The sequence below is a fragment of the Gobio gobio genome (assembly GCF_949357685.1).
Source record: "Gobio gobio genome assembly, chromosome: 18".
Lineage (NCBI taxonomy): Eukaryota > Metazoa > Chordata > Actinopteri > Cypriniformes > Gobionidae > Gobio > Gobio gobio.
Genome location: NC_137111.1, coordinates 39,697,430 through 39,721,249, shown reverse-complemented (window position 1 = coordinate 39,721,249; position 23,820 = coordinate 39,697,430). Strand labels below are relative to the sequence as shown.

The following is a 23,820-nucleotide window of genomic DNA, read 5'->3' as shown; positions in this document are numbered from 1 at the left end:
TACTTTTAACAATTTTCTGTCTGTGTAGGCTATACAATTAACACATTTTGTGTTGCTTTTACTCAAAATGCATACAGTTAACACAAATTTAAAATGCTTGAACTTCTTTTACACACAAGCTCAACCAAGACCAAAACAATGGATTTTTACTGCCAAATTGACCAACGCTTTAACACTGTGTGTCAGAAGAGATAACACCATGTTCTAAACCTAGCCTTATAGGCTAAAGTCAAGGTAAACGGCTGTTTATATTGTGAATTGAAAAACAACTAGGCTATATCTCCCATATTTTATTTCAGTGTTACTGAGCATCAGCTGATTGAAGTTATGCAGAGAACATAAGAGAACGTGTTAGGGTTTTGGCAGACATAGTGTATTGTGTTTTGGAGTTTAGTTTACAATGTGTGGTTTTGAGCATGAAATTAACCGTTTTGGCAACTGTGTGATGTAGGTGTGTTAAGAGTTTAGGACAATTGTTAAAAGTATTGAAAAAATTGTCAGGGATCGTAAAAAACTGTAAACACGTGTTTTATATTGTACCTATTTAAAAAAAAAAAACATGCATGTAATTGCGGCTGTAAGTACTTCTACTGTATAATCGATTACACTTTATTTGAAGGTGTCATTGTTACATATATTTAAGTACTGAGTAATATTGATTAACTACATGTACTTACTATAGGATTAGGTTTTGGTTAAGAGTTAAATATGTAGAGTCAATGTTAAATATAGAGTCAATATGTAATTATGCATAATTTACTGTAATGGTAAGTACATGTAACAAATGTAACAAGGACACTGTTAAATAAAGTGTTACCGTATTATCATACTGTTGACTCTTCCCTTAACCTTACCTTTATTCCACCTCAACAGTAGCAAAAGTGTTTTGCAATTATAAGTATTGTTTCTTTTTTGTATGTAAGTGCATAGTGGTTAAAGTTGTAACTCTTTAAAAGATGATGTTGACTGAGGTTAGAGTCAGGTCAGGTATGGGTTTGTGTTAGGTGTAATAAAAATGCATTAAAAAAAAAAGTGACGCATTCCTCATACCACAAACTAACCATCTATCATTTTGAAGGTCGATGCACTTTTTGCACTTTAGTTTTTTTCATAACCGAGACACATCGAGTGGAGAAGTAGAGTGCATGAGGTGGGTGGCGGTATGGTATTCCCCTGCGTCCCCTTTTTCTGAGCAGATGTGAGAGGGGAAATAGTGAAGGTGTAGACAAAGAGGAGGACGAAAAAGTACAAATACTCCTCACTGATGAGCTTCTTCGTGTTGATTTATTCTCCCACTTGAGCCACTCTGGACTAGTTCTCATATCAGTTCCATGCACTCTGCTGATGACTTTATATAAATGCAGGTAGTAAACATGAATTTGTTTCTATCTTAAATGTTATCTCAATTCACACATTCAGTTACCTCTTTTTTTCGGGAGTTTTTGCTTGTGTTGTCAAACCGTGTAGCACTGGTCACAGTCAAGACAGGAGATTAGCATAGTCAAGCATATTATCATAGCGACAGGAAGAGCTCTGTGGGTTTTAAAACACTATTAGTGTGCCTGTGTGTGTGTGTGTGTGCGTGTGTGTGTGTGTGTGCGTGTGCGTGCGTGTGTGTGTGAAAAGAAAAGGAGTGTAAAGTGTAGGAAAACAGATCTATGTGTGAAAAAAAAAGTTGAAGAAATGGGTGGAGACTTTGCACTGCAAAACCGTTAAACAGACAAAATGCCAAAGCAGCGCTTAGAGCCCTTCAAAGGTGAGTATGACTTAACTAAAGAACTACTTGCAACAAGTGCAGTTTCATCATTTCACTCAGGGAAGATTACATAAAGGACATCTTAACGTAATGAGTCAAGAAGAGTTGCAGAGGGCAAACGCTGGAATTTTTACCTTTGCATAAAACTGCAATATTATACAAGGATGCAAAACATTTCTGGGAATTTTTCCTGATTTCAGTGGGAGCAATACCGATTTAAGTCATAGCAGATTTTTTTTTTCATTCTACATATGATACAGTTTGTGCCAAACACAGATGCCTCGTTCAAATAAACATTTTGATTTTACCACAAATTTAATCTTTTGCTGCTTTCCAAATAATAATTTCATTTATTGTTCACTAAACTGTTTAGATGAATTGTGGTCAGTTCAAATGAATATCCAGTTACACTTTATGTAAGGTGTATTTGTTACACTGTAGTTACTGAGTAACTACATGTACTTACTCTAGGGTTAGGATTCATGTTTGTTTTGGTTTAGGGTTAGTCGCATGTAATTGTGCATAATTTATAGTTATTACTATATTAACTACATGTAACAATGACACTGTAAAATAAAGTGTTACGTTCTAACATGAGACAAATGTAATAGTATCCCTTGTGGACACCTGAAGAATGTTTAATATATTCTGGATCTCACAGGTGACACTAATTTAATATACATTTTCCGTGAGCAAGCATCTTCATAACGTTCCTTTTTTTCTCCTGTTACAAATAATATATATTAAACATTCTTCAGGTGTCCACAAGGGATACTATTACATTTGTCTCATGTTAGAACGTAACACTTTATTCATGTTTATTTTTATCAGATATATATATTAAAAAATCATGCTTTAATAAAAATATTAGGTTTATCTGATCAAAATAAACATGAATAAAACATGGCTTCAGAAATTACAAATATGGCTCTTTTGCATATAGTTAGTATGAATAACCTAAATAAACGTAACATATTAGTTAAAGGAATAAACTTTAGCTTTCTCTGACTTTTGTCAAATGGGATATCCATTGACTGGCCTGCCTTGCATCAGTGAAGATTTCATCACATTTGAGGGCGTAGGATAGAGTGATTGCTATCTTTTCAAAGATGATATGCAGGAACTGCATTCTGAGGCTTTCACAGAAATAAAAGAAGCTCACTTTAGAAGCCTCATTTACATTGGCCACACTTCACTGCACTGCCATTGAGAACACTCGTTTTATTCACTTCATCATTTCATTTCTCTCTTTCTCGGTGCATATTTTAATGTGCCACATTAACGTGTACAATAGATTTTGCATTAAAACATACCAGAAACAAAGTGCAATATGCTGTCATATATTGGAGGTATCATTCTCGTGAGATGCGCAAAAAAGTTATAAACATAAACTGTGAAACTGTTATTTTAAGTGCACGGATGTGAAAACCATTCTTTTTTTCTTTAAAAGATAGACCAACGTTGTTTTAATCGCAGCAATACGTTAAAAACTGTACTGAAATATAAAAAAGCGGTTAATATTTTCATTATTTTCTTGTTTGCAAATGAAGGCCTAAATTATTTTATAAGCTAATTGTTTTTAATTGGTGATTATTCGTATTCTCGTAAAATAAACTTTATTTGTCTTTAAAATTGTGTGTATTCGCTTCTCAGTGTAAGACAGTTAGATGAATAAATTCCCTCAGATAATGTGAGAAGTGTGTTTTGTCTGTCGCGCGCGCGGTGTATTTTTACACATTCAATCAATAGTTTCTCTTGTGTTGCACGTATGAGTCGTTCCGTGTGCACTAACGAGTGTACACGAAACCAAACAAGGGCACAAAAGAGAAACTCGAGACACACATGCATCAACGGAGAAAGAAAATTCGTGTAAGTCATTTTCGTATGTCTAACACTGAAAATGATAATACTAGTAATAAAAACTGCTCACAAAAATAATGTAGCCTAATTTAAAAAAAGAAAAAAAAAAGAAAAAAAGATTATTTAGTAAAAACAAACTTGATGTGATCACTTTATACTGATCAGATATTAATGTTTCAAAAGTTTTGAATTGAATTAGTGATGAAGAAAATCGAGTAAAAATGAAAGTGAAATTGATGGAAAGATTCTGTTCATAATGAAGGGAAAAAAATCATTTTCTGAAAATACATTCGTAGTTAGAAGGACAAAACTGACTTTTCGATTTCACACATTTCCTCAAATAGTATTGCTAAAAATGTGTGTGTTATTAAAACAGGCTTTTGTTTTTCTCGGGAAAAAAATGTGTTCATATTGCTAAAAATAGTGAGGAATTTTCATACTGAGCAACAGGTGCGTATCGTAGGATAATGAAAGTAACGTATAAAGTTGTATTTAAACGAAAACACACATAATTAAGGAATATATTTCATATATTTTAATTGCATTATCAATTAGATTAACGGAAAGAAATTCCACCCAGTTCCACATTTGGGACATCGGGAAACTTTTTCCATATGGAAAACTGGAGAGAGAAAAGATGATCCGAAAAAGAAAAGAAAGGAGAAAGAAAAGTAAAACACATCAACTATAGTTAAAACTACTGATGAAGAAGCCCTCGCGCAAAAGTAATGTAATTACGCGTACGCGCGCGGCGAACACGCCTTGCGCCATGTCAAGAGGATATGAAGCGCTTGCACCTGCTACAGAGTTCAGGACAAAAAAACTTCCATTACGCCAGTTCTCCTCTCTCTCACCTGCTTAAATTGTACATTTGAATCAACTTTTGAACATGTGTCACTTGGAAAGGCCCGTGAGGGTTATTTACCTGCTATTCCTTGAGTTTGCAGTATGAAGCTCTTCCAGCTGTCCCCCGCTGCTCCATGCGCACAAGTTCTCAGCGCCGCGGCAGCAGTCTGGAACTCTGCGCGCGGTCCCTCCCCTCTCCACTGCACTTCCTCCTTCCAGCCCAGCATTGCTATGTCTCTGTGCTCGTGCGAGACATTTAGCAAGCTTTTATTCCAGAGGCCGAGTCTGCTCGGGGAATCGAGGCAGCGGAGCTTGGCACTTCGCTTTGTATCGTGCCAATAAAAGCTGACACCCAGTAGACCATCACTGGCAGCCATGCATGAGATGGGATGAGGCGGGTTAGGACAGTGGACTGATCATTTCTTATTTATTTATTTCTCTCTCTCTCAGAGGGACAGGGTCTCTTGATCTCGTGTCACCTGCTTTAGTGATGTCGGAAGAATAGTTTTCTTAAATGAGAAGTGAAAGGATGTCTATTTCAATGAGAATCGGAAAAGTGTACTATGCAGTGTTTCGTTAATTAGCCTAATTGCTGTAGGGAAAGGGCCGGAGCCCACTAGAGGGCCTCGTCAAATTTACAAGGGGCCCCAGATTGATAAGGATTTCAAATATTTTACAAATTTAAGAAACAACATGTACTAACAAGAGTGCTTTTTTACTAAATATGAGCACAGCTTGTGTCTGTGGCCAAATCTAAGCCATGCTGATATTCAGCCCGATTATAACAAAAACATCTCAATGGGTGATCCACTGCCAACTCCAGGAAAATCGCTCCCTATTCCGCTTCTGCTCCGCACCACGCACATACTCTGGTCTGGAAAGATGTGAATGGATAAGCAGAATGATACAAACAGTGAAAAGTCCCAGAGCTGTTACTCTCTCAGAATTGTACCTTTAGGGGTTCAACAGCTTGTCACTGGGACAGTACCCTTAAAGGGACATCTTTATGCCTTTTTCACCCTTGAAAGGTGCATATTAGTACATTAGAGTAGCTAACTGTGAACCTCTTGGGTGTAAAAAAGGTACAATGATATTGATGTCCTTTTAACACGGCAGTGGCTCAGTGGTTCATGTAGGTTGTCTACAAACCGGAAGGTTGGTGGTTCAATCCCCGGTTCCACCTGACCAAGTGTCGAGGTGTCCATGAGCAAGACACCTAACCCCAGCTGCTCCCGACGAGCTGGATGGCGCCTTGCATGGCTGACACCGCCGTCGGTGTATGAATGGGTGAATGTGAGGCAAGATGTAAAGCGCTTTGGATGGCCATGGGTCTGTTGAAAGCGCTATATAAATGCAGGCCATTTACCATTTAACTGTTGTGCCCCTAAAGGTCAAATTTTTACACATTGTGTCTGAGAGTTTATAGTAAATATGAGCACTCTTCAAATGCCGCTTGACCAATCAGATTAGAGGACCAGAACTAATATAAGCTGCGTGTTACATTTTTCGTTAAGAGCCATAAATTAAATGGGTAAAAAGAGGGTAACACTTTAGTTTAGGGTCCAGTTCTCACTATAAACTAGTTTATTAGCATATGGCTAGGATATTGGCAGTTTATTAATGCACATATTAATGACTTATTCTGTATGATCATATTCTTCATCTCTTAATCCTACCCAATTCCTAAACTTAACAACTACCTCACTAACTATTAATAAGCTGTAATTAGGAGCTTATTGAGTCAAAAGTCGTAATAGTTAGTTAAAGGGTTAGTTCACCCAAAAATGAAAATTCTGTCATTAATTACTTACCCTCATGTCGTTCGACACCCTTAAGACCTCCGTTCATCTTCGGAACAGAAATGAAGATATTTTAGTTGAAATCTGATGGCTCTGAAAGGCCTCCATTGGCACAATGGCACTTTACACTCTCAAGACCCTTAAAAGGTACTAAAGACGTCGTTACAAAGTCCATCTCACTACAGTGGTTCTAAAATAACTTTATGAATCAGCGAGAATAGTTTTTTGCGCAAAAAAAACCTAAATAACGACTTACATAGTGATGACGATTTCAAAACAAGGCCTCATGAAGCTTCGAAGCGTTATGAATCAGTGAGTCGAATCAGCAGTTTGGTGGTTTGACACACGATCCGAATCATGATTCGACTCACTGATTCATAACGCTTCGAAGCTTCATGAGGCCTTGTTTTGAAATCGTCATCACTATGTAAGTCGTTATTTAGGTTTTTTTTGCGCAAAAAACTATTCTCGCTGATTCATAAAGTTATTTTAGAACCACTGTAGTGAGATGGACTTTGTAACAACGTCTTTAGTACCTTTTAAGGGTCTTGAGAGTGTAAAGTGCCATTGTGCCAATGGAGGCCTTTCAGAGCCATCAGATTTCAACTAAAATATCTTCATTTCTGTTCCGAAGATGAACGGAGGTCTTACGGGTGTCGAACGACATGAGGGTAAGTAATTAATAACAGAATTTTCATTTTTGGGTGAACTAACCCTTTAATAGTGAGAATTGGACCCTAAACTAAAGTGTGACCTAAATGCACTAGAAAATTCAATTAAAAGTCAATAATCATCATCGTCATCCTAGAGGGATGGAGTGGGGGCATAATTAAAGGGGGTGGAGTTAAAAGGTGAGAACTACTTCCATTGTTATCTCTGCAAGCATACAATTCAAGCTAGATATTATCTTTAAAACCACACTAAAGAACAGTTTCTGTATAAATCTTGAGTTCTTGACTCAATTATGCCAAAGAGGTTCCATAAGGAGAAATGTCTGATTACACACTGTAAACCTGAATAAGTTGGCAAAACTCAAAAAAATTGAGACAATCGGTTGCATAATTATTTTTAAGTTAATACATTTAAAGTTGATTTAGATTTTTATGTTGTACTCATACATTTTAATAGCTCTTAACTTCAAATATTTGAGTAAGCTTATTCATACATTTAAATAAAAACATTTAGTAGTGGAACTTAAATATTTTTAGTTGTGGAAACCTGGGGTGCGTTTCCCAAAAGCATCGTTCGCCAACTATGGTCGCAAGTTCCGTCGTTATCAACATAGTTCAACGAGTCAGTGTTTCCCGAAACCATAGTTCCAACGAACATTCGCAAACACTATCGCAAAGGAACGACAGCTCTCGACCTGTGGTTAGATGCATAGTTTCTTGTTTGCATAACATGTGGATTTAATAAATCCGTATCTTGAGCAAAATAAGCAAGATGACATTTAGTACAATCAATATATTTTATTTAGAATACATTCAAATGGCATTTACGTCTTTTAGTTTGTCAAGAGATAAAGGCAGTGTTTTTTAAGAGTGCGCATGTGTAGACGTGTACATAAGGACGAGCCAATGATTGAATCTGGAAAAATAAGAATGTCCATGTCCATAATTTATAGCAAAAAATCTAGCATATATTTGATCTCCAAATAATTAATTAAAAGCAGTTATTACTCCACCACCTGCGTGACATCATTAACCAATGTGGTTGAACAACAGATTTTTGGGAAACTAAACCAGCTAGTTGATTTCTTCAACGACGCAACGTACTATGGTACTTAAGCAGTGAGTTACGTCATTGTACGCGAAACGCACCCCTGGTTAGCTTTAACTAGCTAATTCAATTGCTTTGCAATTGCAATTATTAGCATAGCAAATCACTTGCTGAATGAGTACAGCAACATAGAACATTTCACATAGATCTGTTGTCAAACTAAGCTCATGCTCCACTCGTCACCATGGTAACCCCCCAAAAAACCCAACATAACAGAAACTCTTATAAACCTATATAGCAAAACACTACTAAATCTCCACCTTAATATTACTTTTGCACAAAAAAACATTATATAACACTTCATTTTAGCGTTTACTCTCCCTTTTGAGTGTATATAAATCCCATCCCAGTTTCAGTTAAATTGAAGTTTGTCTAAATTAAAAGAAACAAGTTCAGATTACCTATAATGTGTCAGTTCTGTGAACTCAAAAGAAAAAGGTCTAAATAATTGATCTAATCTATTATGTATCTAATTGATCTAAATCTAATGTGTTTAATTTGAGTTGGCTCTACTCAAAACAATTAATTAGTTTGAGCTTTAGGGTTTACAGTTCATGTAAAAATGATTGAAAACTAAATGAATTAAAACTAAATCCATAAAATGATCCCATGATGGAAACCTCTAAAATGTATGTAACGCCTGACAGAAGCCTTTAAAGGGTTAGTTCACCCAAAAATGAAAATTGTGTCGGTACTTACTCACCCTCATGTCGTTCGACACCCGTAAGACCTCCGTTCATCTTCGGAACACAAATGAAGATATTTTAGTTGAAAGCTGATGGCTGAGAAAGGCTTCAGATAGGCCTCCATTGGCATTCAATACATTCACACTTACAAGACCCATAAGGCACAAAAAACGTCGTTCCAAAGTCCATCTCACTACAGTGGCTCTACAATAATTTTACGAAGCGACGACAATAGTTTTGGTGTGCAAAAAAAAATAAAAATAACGACTTTATTCCACAAGTTCTTGTCTTCCGTGTAGGCCTCGGACGTGAACTCACGAAGCACCACGACGCATGCGCGAGAATATGACGCAGATCCGGAGGCCAAAACGGAAAACAAGGACGTGTTGAATAAAGTCGTTATTTTGATTTTTGTTTGCGCACAAAAACTATTGCCATCGCTTCGTTAAATTATTGTAGAGCCACTGTAGTGAGATGGACTTGGTAACTACGTTTTTTGTGCCTTTTATGGGTCTTGTAAGTGTGAATGTATTGAATGCCAATGGAGGCCTATCTGAGGCCTTTCTCAGCCATCAGCTTTCAACAAAAATATCTTCATTTGTGTTCCGAAGATGAACGGAGGTCTTACGGGTGTCGAACGACATGAGGGTGAGTAATTAATGACAGAATTTTCATTTTTGGGTGAACTAACCCTTTAAGGTTCTACCTTTTGTTCTAAGAGTGTATGAAACTGTCAAATCGCACTTGACCTATTAGTATTTTCTGGGATTCCAATTAGATTTTAGAAAAATAACCTCATGGCATAAAACGGATGTTGCTTAATATGAAAGCTGCACATCCTGTCAGTAGTTACGTATGTAGGGTACTTTACGTTCAGAGGAACAGCAGCATTCAGAAGACCAAGATAGTCCCAGACTAAAGTGCATGTTTGAGCTGTTGTAACTGAAAGCGTATCTTAAAATATGTCAGTGCCATGGTTTTTTCTAAAGATGCACACCAGCGATTCTAAGGCACATTAAAAAAAATCTACTTGAATGTCTAAATTTAACTAAAGCCTAATCCTGGCTTAATCTAAACCCTATCTGTGAAACTGGGCCCAAGTCTATTAATTGCATATTTTAGCGCATTTGGTTGTACTTTTAAAATACCTGTGAATGAGGTATTTTTTGTGCATGTATTAATTTTACCCCATTCTTTTGACATAAGATTGTGACAGTACAAACTGACCTGTTCAGTACTTTATTCAAATATATCATTAGACTCAGAATGGATAACAATACTGCTACCAATCATTCAAAAGATATAATTTTTGCATTAATATTTATAGAAATAGTCAATAAATAATGAGTTAGAAAGCAATTTTGGCTTAAACAAATAGGGTCATTTAATTGCCATATTTTGCCATTATATTTTAAATGACGTTTCCGGTACATTGCCTCATGGCTGTGGTATTGAGAGGGGGTTTTTTTTTCTCCCAGTGATCCAAATTTTTGACCGTTCCAGGTAGCCATATCTCAGGAGCTGCTGGTGCTGAGTCATGTTGAGTCAGGAGGCCACTCTTATCTCCTCTCTCCAGGAGGACTTTTTCAGGCTGTCGGGTGTGGGGTGAAACGGGAACCCTGGATCATGGTGGCTTGTTTTTTTTTTTCAGGACAACCTGTTGTTTGTGTAAGTTAGTGAGCCTCTGGAGAGCCAGACAGTTTTTCTTCTGATATCATAATAAATGTATAAATGAGTCAAAACTGGCTGTGGCATCACAGAGGGGCATTCTAATCTCCAGAGACGACATTGAGGGAATGCTTTTGGTTTAGGGTGACTCAGCAAACTGTTGTAGCTCCAGTCATTAACAGCAGAGCAGAGAAGAGACTTGCAGAGCCAAAGGAGGTGCACGATGACTCACACAAACTGCTGTGGCTGTGAGCATGTGAATCCTTTTTGGGGGGTTATGATAATGAATGTATTTTCTTCAGTCAATAAACTTTTGGACTGTTATGTATTAAACATTAATTAGAGTGTTGGGAAAGTTACCCGACTAACTACTAATAACATCTTCAACAGCGTAATATTAGATTACTGTACTAATTACTCTCTCTAAAAAGTATTGCATTACTTATTACTAATTACATTCTAAATCCCATATCAACCTCAACAAGTTGATCAATACAAGGATAGACATGAAACTGCTCTTATAATTCTTTCAAATAAAATTGCATATTTTTTTCTCGAACTGTCCAAAGTTTTTAAAGGGAGAAGGTTACATTTAAAACATACATTTTATCATTAGACGTTCAATTCTGATGTTAAATCCACTATTGCTTCATATAGAATTGTTCTATATTAATGCGATTGCATCAGAAGTAACTAATTCAATTACAGAAAAATTAAGAGTAATCCCTTACTTTACTTTTTAAGGGAAAAGTAATTAAATTACAGTAATGAATAGTTGTGCATTACACCCAACAATGCCACTATTAGTATTCTATTCTATAGAGAACTCAAACATTTTATAAAGATTTTTAAAAAATTGGATACACTATTTCAATTGTCACTTTAGACATCATACTGTAAAAAAAATATTCTTGGTTTAACTTTAAAAGTAAGTTACCTGGTTGCCTAATTCATTTTAGAGTTAATAGAATGAAGGAGATTGGTTTAACCTGTTAACTGTCACCCCATTTTTTCATAAAGACTGGAAATGCACTATCCTAACTTGGTTGTAATTCAAGAATGCTCTGGAATATAGACATGAGGCTGGTCTTGTTTAAAAAAAAAAAATAATGGATGTGAACACTTAACAGGTTAATGAATAGAAACTCAAAATATTATGTTATCTGAACCACATTCATTATTTAAGTTGATTTGACAACATATAAAAAGTTGTGATAAACAAATCATGAATTTTTTTTACAGTGTATAAGTAGCTACATGTCAACTAACAATTATTATTTTACAAGTACATGTCAACTAATTTAGAGTATACAGTTAAGGTTAGTAGTTGAAATAAAGTGTTACCTTAAATCTAATATTCTATATTTTTATAAAGACAATATATAGTTTCAAAGCAGCTTTACAGAAAATCATGGTGTTGATGTTCATATCTTAATATAGGCCTATGCCTTATTTTATCTGCCATTTACCAGATCTGGAATTGATAGAGGAATGGAAATACACAATGGAAATAAGCCTTTGGCTTTTTTGTGTATATTATCATTGACAGTTCTTAAATGATGTATGTATCTTTATAAAAATGTTTAATTCCTGTCTAATAAAGCAATCACTCAATCAATCAATCAAAAGGCGATGTTTCAAAGTTTTACATTCAATTCAATGTGTATCTGCTGATTCTTAGACAATTGATAGTCAATTTCACAAATAGCCTAATTGCATGGTAAAAATGGTTTATACACCTTTTTTTTTCCAGTGTGTATATGTGGATAAAGTTGGATATAATAAAGATCCTCCATATTGCTACTTATCTTAATTGTGAATCATCCGAGTATAGTGCACTTTTACTTTTTGGAGTTTTCAGTGTGAACACTACTCGCACTAGTTAATAGTGCATAAGTAGCATACACAAATTGGGACACACCTTTCTCAAATTATTTTAAATTGCAGCCATAATTTTGGGGAGTAAATAACAAGTACCAACAAATGTAAAACTATAGTAACTAATGATTCATACACATCAGTGTGCTTCCCTCAAGTTATTTAAACAAAAAAATCATAAAACATCCATCCATTTTCAAAACAGCTTGTCTTATAGGGTTGGAGTACGGTGGCTCAGTAGTGCACAACACAACAAAATTTAAAAAGCATACATAAGTTCACAACACATTGAAATCAAGCCACAACACAAAGAAATCAAGCCACAACACAACGAAAATGCTCCCGACCACGGGAGCTCTCGGAGTGCAGTAAAGTTTTCCTTCAATTGTTCTATAGATTCTCCAGTCTTAGGAACATTTAAACACTATGATCCGTTTTAAGTTTACAATTGTATATCGACATGAAATATCGATTCAACATCCCCTACGTGCATTATAGCTGCTTATTTATACTCGAGAATTCGTTCCTTTACCCGATACCACGGCGCTAAGAAAACGTCTGCCAATTCCACCAAGTTATTGAATTTTGATTAATTAAATTGACTCTTTTTTTTTTAAATGTTCAAATTCCAATGTTGTGTTTTGCATTACTAAGTCAGTTTTACCAATAAAATCAAGCTGTGGAATTTTAACATAATTGTGTTAATTTTGTGTTAACACAAAATGTTAAATGTAATTTTAATTCATACAAAATAGACGTTTTAACCACATGGTGGAATTGGCAGACGTTCCCTTAGGCGTCATGCGCTGGTAGCAGGTCAAAGCATTCTCGAGCATAAATATGCAGCTATAATGCATGTAGGTGATTTTGAATTAATATTTCATGTCGATAAACAATGGTTAGCCTACATAGCCTACTGTTAAAACTAATTGTGGTATATATATATCTTTGTAATATCTATAGAATCTATAGAACAGTGGCAATGTTGCGCTCAGAGTGCCCCCGAGTGGTTGGGAGCATTTCCGTTGTGTTGTGGCTTTTTCGTTGTCTTGTGGCTTGATTTCGTTGTGTTGTGGCTTGATGTATTTGTGTTGTGGCTTTTTCGTTGTGTTGTGGCTTTTTCGTTGTGTTGTGGCTTGATTTCGTTGTGTTGTGGCTTGATGTATTTGTGTTGTGGCTTTTTCGTTGTGTTGTGGCTTTTTCGTTGTGTTGTGGCTTGATTTCGTTGTGTTGTGGCTTGTTTCCGTTGTATTGTAGCTTGATGTATTTGTGTTGTGGCTTGATGTATTTGTGTTGAGGCTTTTTCGTTGTGTTGTGGCTTGATTTCGTTGTGGCTTGATGTATTTGTGTTGTGGCTTTTTCATTGTGTTGTGGCTTGTTTCTGTTGTGTTGTGGCTTGATGTATTTGTGTTGTGGCTTTTTCGTTGTGTTGTGGCTTGATTTCGTTGTGTTGTGGCTTGTTTCCGTTGTATTGTGGCTTGATGTATTTGTGTTGTGGCTTGATTTCGTTGTGTTGTGGTTTTTCCGTTGTGTTGTGGCTTGTTTCCGTTGTGTTGTGGCTTGATGTATTTGTGTTGTGGCTTGTTGTGGCTTGTTTCCGTTGTGTTGTGGCTTGATGTATTTGTGTTGTGGCTTGTTTCCGTTGTGGCTTGATGTATTTTTGTTGTGGCTTGTTGTGGCTTGTTTCCGTTGTGTTGTGGCTTGATGTATTTGTGTTGTGGCTTGATTTCGTTGTTTTGTGGCTTGTTTCCATTGTATTGTGGCTTGATGTATTTGTGTTGTGGCTTGTTTCCGTTGTGTTGTGGCTTGATGTGGCTTGATGTGGCTTGTTTCCGTTGTGTTGTGGCTTGATGTATTTGTGTTGTGGCTTGATTTCGTTGTTTTGTGGCTTGTTTCCGTTGTATTGTGGCTTGATGTATTTGTGTTGTGGCTTGTTTCCGTTGTGTTGTGGCTTGATGTATTTGTGTTGTGGCTTGTTGTGGCTTGTTTCCGTTGTGTTGTGGCTTGATTTTGTTGTTTTGTGGCTTGTTTCCGTTGTATTGTGGCTTGATGTATTTGTGTTGTGGCTTGATTTCGTTGTTTTGTGGCTTGTTTCCGTTGTATTGTGGCTTGATGTATTTGTGTTGTGGCTTGTTTCCGTTGTGTTGTGGCTTGATGTATTTGTGTTGTGGCTTGTTTCCGTTGTGTTGTGGCTTGATGTATTTGTGTTGTGGCTTGTTGTGGCTTGTTTCCGTTGTGTTGTGGCTTGATTTTGTTGTTTTGTGGGTTGTTTCCGTTGTATTGTGGCTTGATGTATTTGTGTTGTGGCTTGATGTATTTGTGTTGTGGCTTGTTTCCGTTGTGTTGTGGCTTGATTTTGTTGTTTTGTGGCTTGTTTCCGTTGTATTGTGGCTTGATGTATTTGTGTTGTGGCTTGTTTTCTTTGTGTTGTGAACTTATGTTTATGTTGTGCACTACTGGGCCGAAAACGTTTAATTTGAATGTATAGCTGATTCTGATGGAATTGTTGGAAATTGACTCTCAGAATAAAATATTTATGTTAAAATGTTTTGCATTGCAAAAAAAGTTACATTTCTAAAAGGCAACATTCTAAAAGTACAAAAAATTCTTGAAATATAATAGGTTTCTATGTCAGCATTAGATAATACAATTGCTAATACAAAATAATAATGAATACTTTTTAAATACATGCTGTAAATGTTATTTGCTTCAAATACTAATACATTTTAATATTAAATAAAGTTGTATAAGTTAACCTTAGTTTTGTATTATTAGTTTTCGACAAATATAAATGAACGATGAGCAAATAGAATAAATTAATGTTAACTTAGATTTACAAATGCTGTAAAAAAGAAAAATATAGTTCATTATTAGATGCCGAAATTCCTCTAACTTGGATTTGATGAACATTCACCAATTTCACCTTGGAGAAACAAGATCTATTGAACATATTATCTTAAATTATCCAGTAGCAGAGTAAACCAACAAGGAAATAACAGAGACATCCTCTTATTGCTTATTTCATGGATCTCTGAGCCGCTTTCACACCCTGTAATTTATAGCTTTAACAACATGTAATCCATAATTGGTTTAACTACCTAAATAAGTCAGAGATGTTCGAGATTGGTAATCACTTTAATAGTCTGCTGTATTTAAATTCTTAATCTGGGGCTGAAAAAATCTCACTTTCTTTGGGAATGCATTATGCAGGGGATGTCAGAGTAAATTAAATTCCCCTCTGCACACTAAAGCATCAATTTCCTTATGGTAATTATCTGCGGGAATGGATGTGTCACTGGAGGGAGTCAGGCATGCTTGACATTTAGCCTCTTTATGTGGAAATGACAAAAAAAAAACCTAAGCGGCGGGAGGGAAATTAATCTCTCGGCCGAGCGAGTATGGTGAAGACCCTAAAGGACTGTCGCTGAATCAGTCATTATGTTTGTGACCCCATCTTGAAAATTGAGCCAATGATACGATGTAGACAAGAAAAAGACTAAGCTCAAGGAACTGAGAAGAGTGGAGAAAAGTATAGTTAAAATGATCATGCCTCTAAATTTGGGGGAAGCTTTTTGAATAAAAAAAAACAGAGATGCTAATACTGAAGTTAAATATCAGAATCATTGCTGTTTACGCTCAAAGGTCAAAGGCAACTCCAGCTAAAATCGAGTGATTTTGGGGTCTCTCTTTGTGTTTACTGAAAACAGCAGCTGCAGTAGCTTTATTTGGTTACAGAATTCTGAATCCAGTTATTGCAAAACATGAACATATAGACTCATTAGAAAAACATGCCTCTACATTTATGCAAAACACTGAAAACATACACTGTAAAAGATTAGCGTGATTTTAACGGTAAAAGACTGTAAAAATGCTGGTTTACAGAAAGTTTCCGTACTATATACGGTGAATAACTGTAATAGATCTAACCTTACATTTAATTAAATTATACGGGTTTTAACCGTAAAATAAAAGTTTTTTTTAAAACCGTAATTATTACATTATAAACCTTTAAATGATATGGTGCTGTCCTGTAAAACCTAAAACGTTGATGTATTTTTTACGGTAAAGTTCTGGCAACCACAGCTGCCGTTTTTTACTGTAAATTTTACGGGGATGTTTTTTACAGTGTACCTATACATACAATTAATTGACAGTAAAACACAAATTATTTATGCCAAATTGTAATTACAGAGGCAGATTATCAATAAATAAAAAAGACATAAGACTTATTTTTGTGTGGTTCTTGCACTATGCTATGACCTCAAAATACTTTTTCTATATATAGTGCGTGATTTATTAAAATAACACATTTTGACATTTGCATCACATACACTCTTAAAATAAAGGTTCCAAAAGGAGATTTTTGCAGTGATGCCATAGAAGCATTTTAGGGTCCCAAAAGAACCTTTCAGTGAAGAGTTTCTAAAAGACATCTCGGTAACACTTTATAATAACTACACGCTATGAAGCATTAGTTAACCATTATTAAATAGTTAATTCATCATTTGTAAAGCATTAATAGACATTACTAAGCAGTTTATAAATACAGCTATAAATACTTTATTCTTGATTTATAAGCATATCTATACTGTGTTTAATAATTGTATTTTCATACTTTATAAATGATCAATTTATCATTTCTAAATTAAGTATTACAGTATTTACAAACCAGCTATTTAGGAGTTGTCAGTGGTTCATCAGATCATTTAGAAAGTGTAAGTAAAGGATTAATAAACTATTTAAATATACATGTATACATCTTATCATTTAGACATATAGTAATAGTTACTCAGTGTGTTAATAAATGCTTTATTAACATATATTTCCACTGTAATTCAGGTAGTTATAAAACATTTAGTAGTTGTCAGTTAACTATTTCTGTGAGCTCATCTAAAGTGAGGACTATTTATGCCTCGTAAAGCTTTTACAAAGAAGATTTAAAGGCTCAGTTCTCTAATGTTTTAAAGTTATTACTGTTTTGACACAGCAAAATATTTTATTATATTATTATTGTTTTATCTAAATTGTATTTGTTGTATTTTGCCACTCCTGTAATCCAGTGTAATCCACTGGTACATTTTTATTCAGCAATGTTTACACTTTACAGGAATGTATTTTTATTTCAGATTGCAGAGGCTTAGTTTCATTTGACTGCAGTTATGTTTTCTGGTGGTCTACAGGAATATTATTTTCTATGACATTGAAGAGGTTTAATTTTAATTTTATATTAAGTTACTAGTTGTACAGTCTCCATTTTTGCATTTTGAAATAAATATGTCTATGTGCTATATTCTTCTGTGTTGTGTTTGTTTCCTTTTTATGTTCAGAAGAGAACTGAGCCTTTGTAAAAGCTTTACGAGGCATAAATAGTCCTCACTTTAGATGAGCGCACAAAAATAGTTAACTGACAACTATGTTTTATAACTACCTGAATGAATCATGAATTACAGTGGAAATATATGTTAATAAAGCATTTATTAGCACACTGAGCAGATTTATAAACATTTATAAATGTACAATTAAATAGTTTATTTATCCTTTATTTACAGTTTCTAAATGATCTTATGAACCACTGACAACTCTTAAATAACTGGTTTGTAAATAATGTAATACTTAATTTAGAAATGATAAATTGATCATTTATAAAGTATGAAAATACAATTATTAAACACATTATAGATGTTTATAAATCAAGAATAAAGCATTTATAGCTGTATTTATAAACTGCCTATTAATGTCTATTAATGCTTTATAAATTATGAATTAACTATTTACTAATGCTTAACAATGCTTCATAACGTGTAGTTATTATAAAGTGTTACGGAAATTTCTTCTTGGTGTGAAAAGCACTTATATAATCTAAAGAATCCACTATAAAGAACCTTTTTGTGCAATGGGAAGGACTGTTAATGGTTCTTCATGAAACTGTAGATGCCAATAAAGAACTTTATTTTTAAGAGTGTAATCAGCTCCATATGTATGGATTTTGAGGTAAACTTGCTTGATAGCTCATCTGGTATAGCATTGCACTAGCGGGACTCAGATAAGAGTCAAAACACTCAATAAAAGAGCTCAAAGAAGTGTAGACACAAGCTAAAATGGCATGATTGTTTTTCTCATGCTTGCTAACACTTTTGGTTAGGTTTAGAGTAGGGTTTAGTTTTAGAAGGTACGCTATTTTCAAACGTGATAGCATCATACACCGAACATATAATTTCTGAACTGCTGCAATACAACAACAACCAATTGAATAAAACATTGTTACATTCACAGTTATCCATTTTGGAGAGAATTGAACATGCTTTACTTAGCACCACTTACTTGTTATTTCAATTTGAAAGTGTTGTGAAACATGCAAGAAGCAATGCTATTTCATTTTGCAGAAATGTTGTCAGAGGCACATTTTTCTAAAGAGCATGTGATAAAAACAATATACTGTTAAGCTACAGTATATTAATCAGCATAAATGTATAACTAACACTATACATTTTTTTATTTATAAATGCACCTTTCTTGTCTCAATTGTACTTAATTCACTGGTGGTACTCATCTTGCTGGATCTGTCTGCTGCTTTTGACACAGTTAATATCAATCAAGAATCCCATCAACCCTCTTGACAATGGGCATCTCAGGAACTGCACTCCAGTGGTTCAAGTCTCCTCTCAGATAGGTCCGTCAGGGTGTCTTGGAGCGGTTAGGTGTCTAAGTCGCAACATCTAGCTACTGGGGCACCTCAGGGCTCAGTGTACCACTTCTCTTCTCCATAGGATCTGTCATTCAGAAACATGGCTTTCCCTATCACTGCTATGCTGATGACACAACTCTACCTCTCATTCCAAGCGGATGATCCGGTTGTAGCTACTCGCATCTCGGCCCACCTGGAAGACATTTCTTGCTGGATGAAAGACCATCACCTTTAACTCAACCTTGCAAAGACAGAACTGCTAGTGGTTTCAGCCAACCCAACACTTCACTAAAAAAAATAACTCATTGGACAAACTCAATTTAATTTGTGGAGAGGTTTTCCATCCAATAAATATGTGTAACAAATTCATGCAATGAAATGTAACTGATTTGGTCCAACTCAATTTGGGACAATGTAATTGAGTTGGTACATATTTATCAAATACAGTTTAAATGATATTTTGATACTTTAATTAAAACATCTCATTGGAAAATCAAGTATAAGCAGTTTCATTCATCATCATACACAATGTTTATTACGAAAATATAAGAAAAGACTGGTGTCACTCCTGACATTACTGCACACAGCCTACTCTTCTGCAATGGTAACTACAAAACTCAAAAACATTACATAAACTCCTCTAAATGTCCATCAAAACGGAACATTAAACACTAACATGAACTATAACAACATCTTTACCTTACTGAAAAAACCAACACGATCTCATGACAATGTGTATCAATAGTACGAGTGTGCAATCTCGTGGAATGTATACGCCAAATTGAGTTTGCAGCCGTTGCTGAGCCGTTTTTCGCGTGCATATGATACACACTTTATGGCGTATTATACGTACGCATTCCCCAACCCCTACCCTCACCCTACGAAAAAAAAAGGGTGTCATATGCATGCCATAAATTGCGTATCATATGCACGCGAAAAACGGCGTACCATATGCACGCCAAAACTCATTTACTCATTTTGGCGTATACATTCCACGAGATTGCACACTCGTATTATTTATACGCATTTCCGTGAGATCGGGCTCGAAAAAACACATCAAATAACAATTGAATCCCTAAATTTACTCTCTTAATGCAGTCCCTTGCAAAGCATGCTGGGAACTACAGATCCACTGCCCAGTTAGTTGTCAACAAAAATGATTCATGTAGTTTTAACACAAATGAATTAAGTAAACTTCAGTTTGAAATATATTAGGTTGATTGAACACAATTAAATTAAGTTTAAGTAATGTGAACAGAATTTAAATGTGTCATGTCTATGAAGGGCCTGAAACATTTTTTTTGTGTGTACAACTTCTCCAGACATAACTCCTTCCGGGACAGCCAGGAATCTTGGAGTGTGTTATTGATGATCAGTTCACAGACCACTGCCTGGTCCTGCAGATTTGCCTTGTACAATATTAGGCCCTTCCTTTGCATGCTACACAACTCCAGACTGGCTATTGTAATCGTCTCTTGGCGTGTACTATCAAACATAATGCAAATTATACCTATAACAACAAATGGTTTAACCATTGACTTCCATAGTATACACGTGAAAAAATACTATGGAAGTCAATGGCACCCATCAACTGTTTGGTTAGAAACATTCTTCAAAATATCAGCAGAAATATATTTTGTGTTCAGCAGAAAGAAATTTTTTTGGGTGAGCTATGCCTTAAAACGTTTGTTCGTTTAACTGCTTCTATTGCTCTCCTCATCTGTAAGTCACTTTGGATTAAAGCGTCTGCAAAAGGATTACATGTAAATGTCTCTTATTCCAAAAAGAAAAACAAACTCCCTTCCCTGCAACCTCCTGAGCCTGACTCTATTCTGCTTCTGGTAGTTCTGTATCAATATTAAAACAATATAATTTAACTCACTTTGTTTGGACATGGTAACACTTTCAGCTGCTTTTTCCAAGAAACTGATACACTCTAAAAATAAAATAAAAAAGGTTCTATATGGCACTAAAAGTGGTTCTTCGTCGTAATCATAGAGGAACCACTTTTGGTGCTATATAGCACCATATCTTAACATGTTCTGTTTATGGTAGCGGTGCTATATAGCACCTTAGTCGCTGCAAAAGAACCGCTGAAGAACTGCTGAAGAACCACTGAAGCACCAAAATTGGTGCTATATGGCACTTAAAAAGGTTCCCCTATGATTATGAGCCAAAAACCACTTTTAGTGCCATATACACTCACCTAAAGGATTATTAGGAACACCATACTAATACTGTGTTTGACCCCCTTTCGCCTTCAGAGCTGCCTTAATTCTACGTGGCATTGATTCAACAAGGTGCTGAAAACATTCTTTAGAAATGTTGGCCCATATATATAGGATAGCATCTTGCAGTTGATGGAGATTTGTGGGATGCACATCCAGGGCACGAAGCTCCCGTTCCACCACATCCCAAAGATGCTCTATTGTGTTGAGATCTGGTAACTGTGGGGGCCATTTTAGTACAGTGAACTCATTGTCATGTTCAAGAAACCAATTTGAAATGATTCGAGCTTTGTGGTGCATTATCCTGCTGGAAGTAACCATCAGAGGATGGGTACATGGTGGTCATAAAGGGATGGACATGGTCAGAAACAATGCTCAGGTAGGCCGTGGCATTTAAACAATGCCCAATTGGTACTAAGGGGCCTAAAGTGTGCCTAGAAAACATCCCCCACACCATTACACCACCACCACCACCAGCCTGCACAGTGGAAACAAGGCATGATGGATCCATGTTCTCATTCTGTTTATGCCAAATTCTGACTCTACCATCTGAATGTCTCAACAGAAATCAAGACTCATCAGACAAGGCAACATTTTTCCAGTCTTCAACTGTCCAATTTTGGTGAGCTTGTGCAAATTGTAGCCTCTTTTTCCTATTTGTAGTGGAGATGAGTGGTACCCGGTGGGGTCTTCTGCTGTTGTAGCCCATCCGCCTCAAGGTTGTGCGTGTTGTGGCTTCACAAATGCTTTGCTGCATACCTCGGTTGTAACGAGTGGTTATTTCAGTCAAAGTTGCTCCTCTATCAGCTTGAATCAGTCGGCCCACTCTGACCTCTAGGCATTTTCGCCCACAGGACTGCCGCATACTGGATGTTTTTCCCTTTTCACACCATTCTTTGTAAACAAATGGTTGTGCGTGAAAATCCCAATAACTGAGCAGATTGTGAAATACTCAGACCGGCCCGTCTGGCACCAACAACCATGCCACGCTAAAAATTGCTTAAATCACCTTTCTTTCCCATTCTGACATTCAGTTTGGAGTTCAGGAGATTGTCTTGACCAGGACCACACCCCTAAATGCATTGAAGCAACTGCCATGTGATTGGTTGATTAGATAATTGCATTAATGAGAATTTGAACAGGTGTTCCTAATAATCCTTTAGGTGAGTGTAGAACTTTTTTTTAGAGTGTACAGATAATGACATTATTATAATAATGTCATTATCTGTACACTCAAAAAAAAAAAGGTTCTATATGGCACTAAAAGTGGTTCTTGGCTCATAATCATAGTGGAACCTTTTTAAGTGCCATATAGCACCAATTTTGGTGCTTCAGTGGTTCAATTTTAATATATTAAAATTAAAATAGTAATATTTAAGTGCTGGGCTCCTATGCAATTGAGCAATGACTTTTGATTAACATCTCATCTGGATCATTACAGAATAAAGCGGTTAAGGTGCGGTCACATTAACCGTTGTTCAGCGAGTTTTGTGGGTGAAATTCGGTCATTTCAATATGAATCCACACAATCTGAACTTTTGTGTGAGGGCAAAAGATTTTGCAACAGGTTCAAGCTGGTCACATAAATTCACTGTGTTGACCAACAGAAAGGGTCATGCTGTGTGAGCCTCTTCATACATCGCTATTGCCAATAGACAAAAATACTTTTTTTGATCGTGAAATCTTGCCGAAATTTCAATAATGTGACTGCACCTTTAGAATTCTCAGACATTACTTTTGTCTATTTGTAGATGTAGATCTCTGTATTGCACGATCATTAGGAAAATCTCAGAAACATAAGAGTCTGTTTCAACAACTTACATCTATTGTGCTGAGTCTGTCTCATCTCGGAAAGGGCTTTACTTTGTCTAACGGGCTCCTAGTGATGGGCTGAAGGTCAACCTAGAGAAAGCGCTTCAGACCCTGAAACAAAAGACAAGTCTGATCCCTTTCATTGGCCCCAAGATGGACGTTAGTTATCTGTTAACCACATCTCCATCTCTGGAAATACCGCAGACAGGGTTTTATTCCCACTATGCGGCTCAGCTGTCAAGCTAACCGAAAACAGAGAAAGTTTTCCCACTGGCCAAAAACAGATATGATGTTCAACATAGTGCAAAGCATTAGTTACAATGACATCTAACCGTTTCCTCTACTCCTGTGTACTACCTTAATGAATGAATTTGTTTGGTTTTGAGCGCCTTTTCAGTCATAAATGCATGTTGAGTCTTACTTGGTGTTTTCTAGGCGTTTTCAACTGGTGGATTCAACTGAGCTGCTTCCAGAGCGGACTGTTTTCAACATAGAAGTGCAAAGACGACAAAGGGGGAAACAGGAAACCAGCATGTTCCTATTTCCTGTAAGCAGGTGAAGCTGCACTGGTATTCTTTCTTTTATTCTCCAAACCACAGTTCTTGGTGTGCAAAACTAGAGCATTTCAGAAATGCATGTCTTTTGTTTTCTTTTAAGACCAGATCAGGCAAAGTTTTATTTGCATTGCCATTGCTGCGTAACCACAAAGTAGCTCTTTCCACGCACAGCTTTTAAGTGCTTTTTGAATGTACCAAGGCAATGAAAGTATGCAGAAGAGGATCTGTGAGAAAATGATGCACTCATTTATCCGCATGGACACACA

The 23,820-nt window shown here is 36.0% G+C and overlaps 1 protein-coding gene and 1 long non-coding RNA gene across 7 annotated transcripts in view; one reads left to right on the top strand and one right to left on the bottom strand.

The window, feature by feature from the left end:
* The window catches only part of ikzf1 (IKAROS family zinc finger 1 (Ikaros)), a gene marked incomplete at both ends in the record, with an annotated part of 28,077 nt that extends 23,226 nt beyond the window's left edge, over positions 1-4,851 (bottom strand). For 4 of the 6 annotated variants that reach the window (XM_079842718.1, XM_079842717.1, XM_079842716.1 and 1 more), the window contains one exon: positions 4,542-4,839. In XM_079842718.1, coding sequence (XP_079698844.1) covers positions 4,542-4,839 — 298 coding nt within the window. Of the gene's footprint in view, positions 1-4,541 lie in introns of all 6 variants that reach the window. The other 2 variants (XM_079842720.1, XM_079842721.1) reach the window with 1 other exon arrangement.
* The window catches only part of LOC307142142, a 576,947-nt gene continuing 556,653 nt past the window's right edge, over positions 3,527-23,820 (top strand). Inside the window, exons 1-2 of the long non-coding RNA XR_013818433.1 lie at positions 3,527-3,625; positions 10,230-11,713. This is a non-coding gene — a long non-coding RNA (uncharacterized lncRNA). The remainder of the gene's footprint in view (positions 3,626-10,229; positions 11,714-23,820) is intronic.